The sequence below is a fragment of the Lagopus leucura genome, unplaced genomic scaffold (assembly GCF_019238085.1).
Source record: "Lagopus leucura isolate 7727_CA_CO unplaced genomic scaffold, USGS_WTPT01 Super-Scaffold_100004, whole genome shotgun sequence".
NCBI lineage: Eukaryota > Metazoa > Chordata > Aves > Galliformes > Phasianidae > Lagopus > Lagopus leucura.
In genome coordinates this window covers 18,213,522-18,228,379 of record NW_024962264.1, presented here as the reverse complement: position 1 = coordinate 18,228,379, position 14,858 = coordinate 18,213,522, and the positions used below count along the sequence as shown (strand labels likewise).

Below are 14,858 nucleotides of genomic sequence, written 5' to 3'. Positions count from 1 at the left end.
GCTTTCTTGCTGCCACACTGTTTGTTGCTTATGAAAAGCAGCTGTATTTTGAGGTACTAATAATACCCAATAGTATAAAAACTGTATTTTCTGGAGAAGTCTAACTCCTTCAACACCACAAATGAGTAACATTCACACCATCCAAACTGAGGCTTGATGGAAGAGAACTAGAGGATCAATAAGGATTGACAGTTTAAAATACTGCTTTTTAGTTTATCAGAAATAAAGAATGTTTTCTATCAGGCTCTCCTATTTTCAGGTAGGCTTAGGAGGAAAGAGACAGTATAATTCACAACCAAGTCCAATTTTGGTTTTGCTTTTTTTCCATATAGTTGCTATAATCTTTTATTTTTCCTTACACTCAAACTTTGTATTCAAGACCACAATTCACCACCTATCCCAATTCGTTGTAACTAAACAAAACTTCCACAACCAATGGAGTGTATACTGCACAAGAAACCTAGAATTTATTTTCTATCATAATAAGCAAATGAACATGCCCTAAGCCATGCTACCGGAACAGAATGCCTGTTCATTCTCACCACAGGGAAAGATATCAGAGATTAACTTAGATTAACTTACTAGGTAAGATTTTTAGAAGCAAATTTGCTTCACCACTAGAAACATCTTTTCACCTTGTATTCAGATTTTCCTCATCCATTTAAAATTCTATTCATTTATTGTCTGAGAGTTAACAAGAAGTTTCTTCCTTTACTTCCAGCTGTAGGCAGACAAAGGGATACTGAGGATGATTTTCATTGGATTACTCTTTCTTTCATCAGTTACTGATCCTACAGATAAAAATTAAAGGTTTAAGACCTTCCAATGACTACTCTCACAGTTCCTAACACCTATTTTAATATTATCTTGTGCCAGACAACCCTGAAAAAGTTAATGCAACACAGTAAAGCTTTGGAAGCAACTTGAGAGGGAGGCTAGCAGTTCTTTGCATATAGCACGCAGACGGACAGACACTTGAGCAATGAAGCAATGTCCTACCTCTCCTTGCCGGTGATAGTGCTTGGGAGGTTTTCTTATCTGCTCTAGCATTTTCCCCTTCTTACTGCTAGCAAGCTTCAGTCCCTGGTGGATGCCTGCGGATCTGTTGGTTGCCTGAGTTGGAGCCTCCCCCATCAGGGTGGACTTGATGGAGTTCACCTTGGAGCTGGAGCTGTCTAGCTGGGAGCTCTCCATGATCAGGACCGCGGCTAGTAAGAGGAGGCAGCAGGAGCACTTATTCCACATCAGCACGATCATCTCCCCTCCCCCCAGAAGGCTTATATTTTTTCCTTCGATTTTGATTTTTTTTTTTCTTTTTTAAGGAAAAGAGGGGGGGGGGGAACTTTTGGAAAAAATATCTCCCAGTGTTGTTAATAAGGCGACAGATTTCAATGCCACACACTCAAGGAGCTGCTGTTCTGAGAAAGACGGGAGAAAAGTAATAAAAAAAAAAGAATTCCCTAGGAAAAACAAAAACAAAAACGTGTCAAGTCTACAGACACTGAGCAACTAAGCGGGTCTGTGAAGTGGTGGCTTTCTCCTCCAGGCTCTTGAGAAGTCCAAGCAGTTTTCTAGTAACTCAGAGCAACAGGCTGCAAGGCAGTGCAGCCGGGCAGCTGCCGCCGGCACAGTCCCCAGCACGTTTGTTCAGCTCCAGAGGAAGGGCGGCGAGCAAGTTACTTCCCCCACTCCTCCTCTCCTGCTGCATAAGCCAGCAGAGAGGAAACTCAAACCAGATCCAATCCAAGCAGCACCGGCAGAAGCTGGGCTTCGTTTTCTTTCACTCTCTCTCTCTCTCCCCCTTCTCTACTTTTTATTCCCCTCCTCCTTTTTTTCTGTCTTTTGCCCCAGCCCATGCAGTCAGCGGGAGCGAAAGCACCATGTCTCCTCCTCCTCCTCCTCTTCCTCCTCCTCTTTCTGCTCCTCCACCCCACCCGTGGTAGAGCCATGAGGCTGGGGGCAGAGGCTTTTGGGCACTCAGGCTGCCCAGCGATCCCCTTGCACCTATAGGGAAATCCAACAGCTGCTCACTGGCTCTTATTGCTGCTTTTTCCTTCCTGGGATCCACAAGGCAGCCTGCTTGTGCCAAGCACGTTAAAATTTCAGACTAAAAATTTCATTTTAATTTCATTTCAGTAATTCATTTCAATTTTTCTTGTACTCAGCTTCATGTAAGGGGTAAGGAATGAAAAACTAAGTAAAATAAGTAACTCCTGATGACATTTACAAGGAAATGTTTCAAGAAGACCAGAAAGCAGTTTGCAATCTCACAAGACAGTAATAAAAGCCAGTCCTTTTTGACTGCTTTAGACTTGACTTTTGTCACCAAGCCCTCACCCCTCTCAAGCCCCAAAGCCAGTGCAAGCAGCTAGCAGAATGGCAGGAAAGGCTCCGGCAGGCAATTTTCTTGGAAGCTGACAGCAATCAACACACAAACAAATCTGTAAAAGCACAAACAGGCAACTTGGACATGTATGAGCAGTGTATGTGCCTGTGTGCACGGGCATCCTCACGCAAGGGAGGAAGTTGCTCACCCACCTGTTCATACAGGCCCAAGCTGAATGGGGAAACATAAACCAGTGACAGCTCCCTGATTTCTAATAAGAAGTCAATCCTGAATTTCCTCTTCCTATTATCACTGGCTGACATAGTCACGTTTTGTGTTCTTGCTGGGAATAACACAAGTTACAATTCGTATCTCTTCATCATGTTCTCCACATAAGTCACAACAGAGGCTTAGTGCTAATCTGCCCCGCTTCATATATGGTACCAAATTCATATAACACCTGCAGGTTTTGGTTCATTGGGTGTTGTAAGACCACATGTTGTATCTGTGCTTTGGCTGTGATATAGCACATCTTAAGAAAAAAGAAAAAAAAAAAAAAAAAAAGAAATCTGCCTGTGCTTGTTTTACAGAGGAAGCAACAGAAATTTATAAGTCAGCAATGGAGCACTGACCACCAAAGTCGCCTTGAATAAGGGAGGATTACAAAGAAGGTAAAATAAGCGGATGAGACACACAACGAGAATCCATGACAATAAGAAACACAATACGATGACCTCATGCAAGTATCATCCAGCTCTTCTTGAAATACATGGACATGTGTGGTACTGAAGAGAGGCACGTAGCATGTAAAAGGGCCAGGCTGTAAGCGGATTGTGTATGAATTAAATATCTATTAGTAACATAATAAAATTACATAATAAATATAAGAAGCAAGTTGCATTCAAACTTCCTTAAAGTAAATAAGAAAGTCCCGTAAATTCAGATTCTTCAAAAATGTGAAGACAATGTGGAAGACAGCTCAAAGCTTTCCAGACATTCAAAGACAGATACCCAAACTCACTTTTTTTAATCACTCTGGATTCAGTTAAGGATGAAGTTAATAAGTCATCTGGATTCAAATGACCTTAAAGGTATTAATTTAAAATTAGCAGGTATCCTTCCAACAGAGCAAGACCTATCTTGTAACTTGCTGCTCTGATGGGAAGACAGCTTGCAGCATTTCTAAAGAAACAGGAACAGACTTGGCTTTGCTGTCCCAACAGCTGAATCCAGAGGCAGCAACAACCCACCTCACTGCAAGGCATCTGCTGAGCAACAAGCTGCACAGTCAGAAGGCTCAGGACTCTAAACCAATGTTTTGGGGGAAGTCTTTTCCTCTTTCTCTTTCCTTCTTTCACAAAAGCCTGAAGGTGACTACTATAAGATCTTGTTTGTCTCCACAGTATTTGTGCAAAGAATAGATAATACTTGTAGAGAAATAGGGTATGTGATATTTTGATTTTTGCTTTTAATCAGCATTCGGCCCGAGCTTCAAACTGGTCAAATGCAGATTCCCAAACTTCACTGTGGATTTCCTATGCTCCTCACTGCAGCAGTTCTTAGGTTTTTTAAAGACACAGAACTACCTCACAGTATCAACTAAAAAAAAAAATAAAAAAATTGTATAGATGCAAAAATACCAAGAAGCATCTGTAATTTTTGGACATACGGAGGCACTACAATCTAGAATTTCAAAGGTACAAACAGCTTCTAATGCATGTAAGTACCATGCAGGATCTACCAGAGGAACCAACTACAAAACCTCATACCTTTAACAAAATGAAACACACAATGCAGAGGCTGACCTACTGATGAAAATTAGGCAGAAAGAGAGTCTGCCATCAAATCCTCCACTAAGTTTGAGTGGCCAATTTGGAGCAGCTAAAGACCAGGTATTTGTGTCTGTGTGGTTGATTGCTGGGGTATAACCTGGCAGGTGACTCAGCACCACACTCAAAGAGTGAGCTTTCTCTCACTCTTCCTCTTCCCAGTAGGATGGGGGAGAGAATTTAAATATATATATATATATATATATATATATATATGAATATATATATATATGAATATATATATATATAAATATGAAGTAGAACTTTTGGTTTGAGATAATATTGTTTACTAAGACTTAATATTTACTAAGAGAAAAGGATAGTAATTATGACAAATATATATATACATGAAAGTATGTAACAAGCGATGCACAAGCAATTGCTCACCACCCCTTGATCAATGCCCAGCTTGCCACCTAAGCAGTGGGAGAGAGCAAGATGAACTCCCACCCCCTTCAAAACTTATTTCTCGTGATGTCATACAGTATGGAATTATCCCTTTGGTCAGTTTCATAGAATCATAGAATCACTAAGGTTGGAAAAGACCTAAAAGATCACCCAGTCCAACCGTTCACCTATTCCCAATAGCTCCTACTAAACCATGTCCCTCAACACAACATCCAGTCTTTCCTTGAACACCCCCAGGCTCGGTGATTCCACCACCTCCCTGGGCAGTCCATTCCAGTGCCTGACCACCCTTTCTGAAAAGTAATACTTCCTCATGTCCAGCCTGAATCTTCCCTGCCGTAGCTTGAAACCATTCCCCCTGGTCCTATCACTAATGACACGAGAGAAGAGGCCGACCCCCAGCTCACTACAACCTCCCTTCAGGAAGTTATAGAGAGCAATAAGGTCTCCCCTGAGCCTCCTCTTCTGCAGGCTGAACTTTAAGTCTAAACTTTAAGTCAGCCATCCTGATTCTGATCCCTCCCAGCAACTTGGGCCCTTTGGTGAGAATGGCCTTGGCTCTGTACAACACTGCTTAGCAGCAACTATAAATATCAGTGTGTTATCAACACTGTTCTTCTCCTAGAACCAAAACACAACATCATACCAGACACTCTGAAGAAAAAGCTCTGTTCCATCTGAAACAAAGGCATCGGGTAAATGCTTGTGAGCAATATAATCTTTTGCTCAAATCCATATCTAGCAGCAAACTGTACGGAACGATGGAAGAATCATTACCCTGAAAATGACACTCAGTGCCAAATGCTATGTAACATACAAGACAGTCATTAGAGGGACATGAGAGATCATCTAGTACTGCATTACAGAGAGCAAGCCTGCTCTATTACCTATACAATCATGAGACTTCTTGGGTTTGCAGGTAGCAAGACACCACCATCTCAGCACCTCTCAGCCAGACCCTGTGATTCAGAGAACTTGTGTGCTTATGGCCACCAAACACACATTGCACCCACAGGAGAGTCCAGGTCCCACCCCAGAGGAGTGCAGGTGGCTGGTTGGCATAAGCTGTCCTCATGAGGTGGCACCTCCAGTGCCTAGAATCCATTAACACAAACATTCATTAACAACCAGTGAACATCCAGCTGCAAATATTGAGAACTGCCTCACTGAGCCACAGTACTGATGAAATCAACAATTACAGGTAATTGTTAAAAGTATTTCAATATGTAATTATGCATTTATACCTCTCTTAGGCTAAATTAACATACATTGTATAAAAAAGTAGGCTTTTCTTTTGTCTTATTAGCATCTTTAAGGAGGAGAGACAACAGAGTAAAGTTTGAAATTAGATCCAAAACAGGTATTCATACCCTGAACAAAAGTTGGAGGATTAAGTGCTCCAAACATACATTTCTATTTTACATATGCTTTGGTGTTTCTTTTAATTACACTTACAAATTTAATGGAAAAAAATGAGTGGCCTTAAACAAAGATTTTCATAGAATTTTTCCAGGCTCACTACTAACTCTTGCCAAAATCAAAAAAGGCCAATGAAGTATTTCAATATGTTGATACTTTCATTGAGAATTATTAATATTTTAACTGCTTTTCTACTAACTCTTTATTTTTCTGTATGAAGCTGTGTCTGCCTCTTTATATGTTTTGCCAAGGAGTTCAATTAGATTCATTGCAGTCTTTCTTCTTCCTTTTTCATTTTTGCGAGGCAGATGATGGGATTTGATGGAAAAGAAGAGCAATCTTTTTTCTTTTCCTTTTTTCTCACCCTGCCCCCCTCCCCCCCTTGAATTTCTTTTCTCCTTTTGCCTCTGAAACTATTTTTAAGATGAATTGTTTGGAAAATGCAGAGTCTAGAAGAAGTGAAGATAAAAGCAAGAAATAATGGAACATAAGAAATTGATATATTCAATTTAAGGAAGAAAATGCAACACAATAAAATGGGGAGATCCTTCACTAGACCTCCTTCAAAGGGCCAAAATAGTCCATTATAAACACCAACTATGACAGGCCAGATTATAATCCTGTATATTTTACAGCAACTATATTTTAGGTCCCTTGACTTCAATTGAACTGTTTTTGATTCATACCAGCTTTAGTTCAGACTAATGTCTTATATTTTCCTTTCTCTTAAATAAACAAAATTACCTGTTCTTCAAATTAAATCTGTTTTTAATTTTATTTAAAGCATTTTGGGGTACTTCTTGTATGAAGGACATTCTCTAACATAGAGGTGTATTGTTTTTTTGTTATTATTTTTTTGTTTCACCAGCTGCACTGAATTTCCATTGCCCCTTACAGCAACTCTCACAGCTTGGCTGTGATTTCCCTTAGCTCTGCCCCTGGGGTCTACTCTGTGCTTTATTTAATTTCTTACTAAAAATATGCAATCAAGACAATCAAGTGATAGCCAGTTTTTCTAAGACTGCAGCACAACAGTACGTTTTATTCTAAAAAGCACATTTAAGGAGTTCCTTCCTCTCCTCTGTCCTCCATCTCTCTGTGGGACACCTTTGGGATTTGCCTCTTTATTTCTTCACCACCTTTATTTCTTCACCACTATTCAGCTCAAATCAAACTCCAGCAAGCAACTCTTTCCTCCCATGGGGAAGGCTTTACACTGGGGTACAGGGTCAGGAGAGTGCAGGCACTGGATGTCAAATGGGGACAAATAACAAGAGGGGCCCTTTCCCATCAAATGCTTCATGTCCTAGGACTGCAGCCCCAGCAAAGTGCCCAGAAGATGGGTTGGGGTGTGCAATTCCCGGAAGAAAAACAGATGGGTGCCAGCTTCAGAAATCCACAGTAATGCAGTCTATGGCCACCACAAAACCCTTCTCTGCAGGTGGTATTTCCATATTAGCAGCAGAGGAACCATTCTTTAGAACTAAATCTGTGTTCCCACCAGTATTTTAGAGGGCAGGACGTATGAGGAGCAGCTAAGGTCACTTGGTTTGTGCAGTCCAGAGGAGAGGAGGCTAAGGGGAGGACTCATGACAGCTGCAGCCCCTCACAAGGGACAGCAACAGGACCAAGGAGACCAGCATGGAGCTGTGTCAGAGGAGGGTCAGGTGGGGGTTAGGGAAAAGCTCTCCACCAGAAGGTGGTTGGCATGGAACAGGCTCCCTAGGGCAGCGGGCATGGCCCTGAGATGCCAGAGTCCCGGGAGCTTTTGGATAGCCCAGCCACTTATGGAAGTGCTGCATGGCCTAACTGAGCCGCAACGCAGCCTTAGCAGCAGCCAGAGCAGAAAGCACAACCTCAGCCCTGAGAGGTTCTAAATCCTAATGCTATGCTGCTCATGAGCAGGAGGGAGGCAAATGATGCAATAAAACTGTTTTGAAATATTTATGATTTTTTGTCCTGCTGATCATTTTTTCCAAAAAGATGAGTACTGAATGTTATTGTTATCCCTCATAAATAGCTTCTTTTCTTCGTTAAAACACTCCGGAATGGTGTTGCAGTTAATTAACGACACAGTATGCAACTGGCACAGTCACTCACAGCTCGGGATTTCAATCAGCTACTCTGATGACCATTTACCCTTCACAGGGGCAATGCTCACTCCTGCAGAGAATGACAAAAGCAAAGGGAAAGACTCCCAGACCAGTGAAAATAACAACCACTGACTAATGTTGTCAAACATATTAACCAGTTAATTAAAACTACTCTAAGCTACTTAATTATTTTTGCCAAAAAACCTTTGCTACCTAACTGAACTAAACAATGGAAGATGGTTTGACTTGATATGGCAGCAGCTGAAATTTCAGCATCCTTCTCCCAGCTGCATATTGAAGCTGTTAAAACAATAAAAGCAATTATCAAGTTCATGTAGACTCATTTTCTTTGCAGTATTCTTTGCAATATTGGAGCCAAGTTACTCAAATTTTCCAAAGAAAAATAACTGAGGAGAATTCCCTTCTCAGGAATGAAAACAGCAGAAAAGGCTGAAAAGGGAGTTAGAATGGAAACAATTGTGGAACCTTAGCTATAATATGCAATGAAAAAACTGATTGCTATTTATTACATCTATTCTGTGCTTTCTGATAAAAGCAGTCTCTATGCCAAGCAAAAAAGCATACAAAACTGTAAGTGTAACAATATCATTTGCTTTGCTTTAAAAACCTGACTTGAGCAAACGCTTCTGAAGCTAGAATGTTGCATCTACAGACTGTAAAATAAAATCTAACTTTCAGAAGAAGAGTAGCCTCTGCTTTGCCTAAGAGGGAGCTGAGGAAGGTTACATCTCTGTAAGATTGCTCAATGTTATTCCCTGCCTTTATTCAAGAAAACAACTCGAAGTCAGAGATGCTCTTCTAGAGAAAACTCACACAGTTATTGGGTTGTTTTTCTTTTTTGTTTCATTTTGTTTTTTTTGTTGTTGTTGTTTGTTTTGTTTTTAGTTTATTGCTGTAGAAGGAAATTATAATATGACACAATCAAAAAATCCTCATCCGCAATACAAGAATTTACAGTGGGTTATCAGTTCATTAAATGGCATTAAATCACATTCTGTCCTACTAACAGCCTGACATGACTCTACTTGATTAAAAAGAAAAAAAGAATCTGATAGCGACCACTTATGAGCTGGGATTGTTTCTATTCTGATTATTTTTTTTTCTGTTGAAGAAGTTTTTTTCCTTTGAAATGCCAACATAAGGACTGCTTCCTATCACTTATAAACGTATGCGTTTTCCAGGAGATGCAATGCTTGAAGAAAAATAACATTCTATGTGCAATTTCCACAAAAATGGGGAAAGAATGAATAAGCATTTCCCTCATTTATAGCAGAGAAAAGCACTTAATGTCAGTGCCATAGGTAACCCCTCTCTTTGCTGTCTGTCGGTGAAAGCGGACAGAAAAAAAGAAAATCATAGAATCATTAAGGTTGGAAAAGACCACTGAGATCCTCTACTCCAACCATCAACCCTTCACCACCATGCCCACAAACTCATGTTGAACCAAAGGGCTCAACCCATATTGTTTTGTGTAAACAACCTAAGCTTCCATCCCAAAGTTTGGCTCTTGTGTTCCAGGTCCAGGACCTGCTGTGTCCCAGATTCTTTCAGCTGAAAGAGTTACTGGGACTTTTTTTTTTTTTTTTTTTTTTTTTTTTGCCAGCCTTACTTAGCATACAAATCCTCTGAGCCTAATCAGAATCATTTAGTACCTGTACCTTAAGTAGTGACGCAAAGTATCCTCCTAAATGAGCTTCTCATTTAAGTCAGTGGACACTGATGCTGTTACAGGAAGAACAGAACTAGTCCTTCTGCCTTTTTTGCTAGTATCCATAATAGGCAGCTTTATTTTTCTGTGTAACAAGTACCAGAATACTGAGTGTACTGGTTGCCAAGAAATGTAGAACAAACAGACTTACATGTTTTTCCCCTTATTTCCATCATTTGACCTTTGCTTTTTATGTTTTAGAAAAAAGTTGCAATTTTATTTACATGTATAACCTAGATGAAATGCTAGTTTGTATGTAGAAAACTATGTGCATCTTGGAATTAGATTTTCCATTTTTTGAAAGCAAAACATAACGGATTAATGGAAATTTTGAAATGTTAGGTTTTAGGATGATTTTCATTTCATATTTCTGATTCCTTCAGCCCAGACAAGTTCTCTTTGGGCTCCCTAGAGACATGAGATATTAGTTCATAGTCCCCAACATTAGCATACGTCCTGACATAGTAGGTACTGAAAGGACTCAGACTGCCCAGTTCAACAGCAATTTTGAAACCTGCAGAAGTACCAGGAATCAAAGAGAGGATGAATTATTAACACAGAACTCACATGATGGGGAACAGAGCAAAAACTAATATGGAAGAGCAAAGGTGTAAGGAGAATAAACAGGAAGAAGTAAATTAAACCATAATCTAGGGATTTCTGTGGATGTTTTCTAGTAGTTTTTACCACCTTGAGGTTTCTAACATGCAACTCACTACACTGATTCTTTTTTTTTCAGTAATCAGACTCATCAACTTTAAACATTTCACTTTCATTTAGAAATCTCACATCTTTTACTTCTAGGTATCTGCTTAAACTTGGTTCTCACTGCCTGTATGCAAGAAATACATTACTTCTTTCACCCCACACTTAATGTCTGGCCCATACCATCCTCCTAATTTTACATTAAAAATTAGTTTTCCCTGATGCCACGCAAGAATGTTCTTAATCTTTTTTTAGCAAGGGATTTTCACAAAATCACAATAAATAGTCTACAATATTGAAATAGAAAGGAGGTAAAGAGGAAAGAAAAATTAAGTGCCAGCTTCTACATATGGCTTCTTATTCAAATAAGGTATTATTTCTGATGCTAATTTTCCAATTCCACACAAATTTAATGAAAAAAAAAAAAACCCTAGTCATGCCTCCATGCATCACCAGAATGTTTGTGCAATACAGTACCGTAATACTTCACCTAAAACTGAGTGGCACATGGTTCTTCATGAAGAAAGTGATAGGGAGTTACTGCTAGAAAATCTGTGGTTTTGTTTGTTTGTTTCTAACAGACTTATTATCTAACTACATGTCATTTTTGCTATCTCCACCTGCACTGGTTTACAGATGACAGCACCACTGGGGGGAGGAATAGGAAGCATCTTCGTGGAAATTACCCATCCCAATTCACATGAAACCAACTGCAAGGCGAATGCTGCTACCCACCCAAGACAGAAAATTCCTCCCAGAAAAAAAAAAAAATTAATCAAGATATTAGAGGCTCTTCCTCACGTACACTAATTATACTGAAATACTGAAAATTTCTACTTAGTTCCTTAACATCAAAGTTACAGGTGATAAACCCATCACCAAAGCATTTGATGATCTTTTTCTCTGCAGTAACACAAATGCCATGCCTAGTTTAGACCTGGAGGTTGACCTCGTTTTCAATTACACTGATCAAACTCAGACTATATTTAATGTCTTCTATCTGTAATTCTCGATGTGATTTTAGGAACAGGGAATACTTTGCTAATACTAACTTGAAAATTGGCTCTAGATACACATCATTTTTTTTCCCTATAGGTTCACTGTTCAATTCAAGGCAGGGGATAATGGTTAACACTTTCAGAAGCCAAGCATGGTAGCGCCTATGTTGCAATGCAAATGCAGCTGAACTGAGTTAAACTTTGCAGTTCAGAAACTAACTTGCCAAAGTGTTCCTGAGATGAGGAGAGCCTTCTCAAAAAGTAGCTTCCCCTCAAAACCAAAGACAAGTAGTGTGCATCCCTGCCTCTTTTAAAACCTCTTGGATTTGCTTTGCGTACCTCCTGCTGCTTGTCAGATACGAGCTTCCCAAGACACGTAAAACTATCTCCATTTCACAGTACACATGGAACAAGAACATACGTAACCTGTTTTCTCAAAACACACGTGCTGCAAATAAAGATATCAAGTGTAGTGACATTACTGCATCGCAGCTTAAAATAACATCCTGTGCAATGCCTGTATACTGTGCTATTAGCTCAGTTTTGGATTTTCTGAATGCTGAGTGTGCTTTCAAAGAATAACGCTCCAGTTCCTGTACAATACATGAGTATACTGGCTCCTAAGCTGGGAAACAAAGTTAAGAATGTGTGGGTTTTGGCTTCAAAATTAACCATGCTTTAGTAATCTAGTATACTAAACTGTTTCTTATTAATGTATCATGCAAATACTCTCCAGTCCTCCCGCAAGTCTGACACTTTCCCAACATATCAATAGCAAATGTTCTGTGAAATGCAACTTTTCTGATGTAGGCCACCCTGACTTTCAGTGTGATCTCAACCCACCATCCAAATCTTCATGGCAGAGGCAGAATGGGGTTGTTCTTTAATAAGGGAAACAATATTGGAAAAAAATTGTTTGATACATCTTGTTTAGTTTTCTTCAGTAAAGAGCCAACCGTCTCCTCCCCTCCACCCTTCCTTTTTCCTTCTTTCTTTCTTTTTTTTTTTTTTAAATGACAGCTGAACAGCTTGTATTTTCTGAATCAGAACACAGGTTAATTCAGGGGGGTAGCTGGCACCAGCCCCTCATCAATGTAACTGTTTTCCTTGCAGTGTGATATTGAAATGTGTGCAGACAGAGGCAGAAGGCACCCGGGGACATTTAATAACGTATAAATGAGCTTCATAGAGATTCTGTGAAGCCTGTCCCCCTCTTCCAGAGCATGTTTTTATTTAATGCTGCTGTTACCTCACCTGGCTGCAGCAGGTCCCTTCCCTGGATTGTAGGCATGGCTAAGCCAACAGGTGGTAGCACTGGAAGCTCTTTAAGTGAGTTCATTGAATGGCTTAGGTTGAAAGGGACCTTAAAGGTCACTGAGCTCCAATCCCCTGCTGTAGACTGGTTCTCCCCCCAGCCTTGAGCACCTCCATGGACATAGGACATCTACAGAGTTGCCTGGGTGCAAGAAGGCTGAAGGTTAGGCTGCCCACTGTTTGGATGACTTTGTGGCTTTCCCTGGGCTGACAGTTGCCCCACCTGGGCTGTCACAGGCTCCAGCCTGGTTCTCATGCTCCATTTCAAAGCCCCTGTCTGGAACACAGGCTGTAGGCTGCGGCACAGACAGCACTTGGGTTTGTAGCCCAGGCAGGAGACAGCTTAAAACCACGCATGAAGGGCAAGGGAGGAGCACATTGTCAATTTCTGTTTAGTTTTCATGTGTTCATGTTTTGCATCTTTGCTCAGTAATTAAAGCCATAGTGTTATCTAGTCTCCTCTGCCTCAACCGTCTCATCTTTCAGAGGCTTTTTATAGGCACTGTAGTAAAACAGAACCTCAAGGAAGGATTTTAACCTCTTCTGATTTTAGTCATTACAATCCAAAATCCAGCTTTTTACCTCCCCTTGTTCTTAAAATTATCTGCACAGATGCACTCAATTTTTCTCCCATAAAACCTACAGTTCTCCAATGAAGTTACAGTAATGACATTACACAGTCCCTCTGCTGTGCTCCTCACTGCTAGGCCCAAGAATTGCTGGACCTTTTTTTTCCTGTTATCTTCCAGACGTAGCTCTCAGAGGGAGAAAGAGTGATGGTTTGGAAGAGTGGATGAAGAGTGATGGTTTGGAAAAATACAAACTACTGCCCAACCAAGTTCTGTTTGCATTGGAAAGAGATTGAAATAAAAATCTAGGTGAAGTCCAGACTTGACACAAGACTTTCAAAGCAATGTCTTCTGTCACATTTATTGTCTTTAACCTACCAGTGCAACACCTAAATCCTCTCACTAGAGAAGACAGGAAACAGTCACAGCTGTAAAGGACAAATGGCTTTGCACTCAGGCATGATACAAGATACAGGAGAGGGAGGAAACCAGTTCTATTAGACTTACTTCGATTATGTCTTTTTTTAACTCCCTAAATTGAAAGCAACTGGAAATATTTAGGAAATTCAGGAGATTTAGCTCTTGTTTATACAGCAGATGAAAACAACTGACCCAAATGCCTCTATATTTTGAAGCTCCAAGGTAAAGAAATAGTTTATTTATTAAAAATAACCAGATCCTCTAGTTTCTATTGCCTACAGAAAACTAAAATCTGAAATAAATTGTTTTTAAAAATTGATTTCCTTTAACATGTGTACAAGATTAAGTGGTTACAACTAGAAATGCTAGATATTCTGAAATATTTATAGGGAATATCTGAGTTGCTTATTCTGGCAGCTTCCATAAGAAAGGGGATCAGTATGGTATTTGCATTTCCCTCCCCCTAAAAATATTAAAAAAAAAAAAAAAAAAAAGAACAAAGAACTGGATACAATTAATTCAGTCTATTACAGAGCATACCCCTGCCTCCGTTGGCCAGTAAAGGCACCATACATATATTAAAAGACAGGCCTAAACTTCCTTTCTAAATCGAATCAGCACTTGAAATAAGCAGACAGCAAGTCTATGATTTCCCTATGTGAAATGCATTTATGCCTGATTTATATCAGGTTTATTCTCTTAAATCAGAATTTCTTTATTGCTGCGATTATCCAGCACTGTCACATGCCCCCTAGTGAGCTACACAGCAATTGCACCTTGCTAAGTGAAGAACCGCCGTTTCACTCGAGTTGCCTCTATACGCAACTATGCGCTATTTCTCTCAAAGGTACTACAAGCATTTTGAGCTCGAGTCTCCTGAATCCTGTAGTTCTCCATGAGTCTCTGCACTGAAGGCAGGAAATGAAATAATTCAGTATCTTGAATTGGGCAACATAAATATCTGCTCTAGTGAGCAATATTTAAAACAAAGCTAAACGTTGGGACTACAGAAGTCCCAGTGCTCCATAGGAGCTAAATAACAAAACTC

The 14,858-nt window shown here is 40.0% G+C and overlaps 1 protein-coding gene across 2 annotated transcripts in view; it reads right to left on the bottom strand.

Moving 5' to 3' along the window:
- DKK2 (dickkopf WNT signaling pathway inhibitor 2) overlaps positions 1 to 14,858 on the bottom strand; it is a 153,929-nt gene that overhangs the window by 39,608 nt on the left and 99,463 nt on the right. The window contains exon 1 of one of the 2 annotated variants that reach the window (XM_042872205.1): positions 1,000 to 1,282. The exons of the other annotated variant lie outside the window; for it this stretch is intronic. Within the exon in view, the coding sequence (XP_042728139.1) occupies positions 1,000 to 1,257 (258 nt within the window). The 5' untranslated portion in view covers positions 1,258 to 1,282. Of the gene's footprint in view, positions 1 to 999; positions 1,283 to 14,858 lie in introns of those variants that run through there. 2 annotated transcript variants of the gene reach the window in all.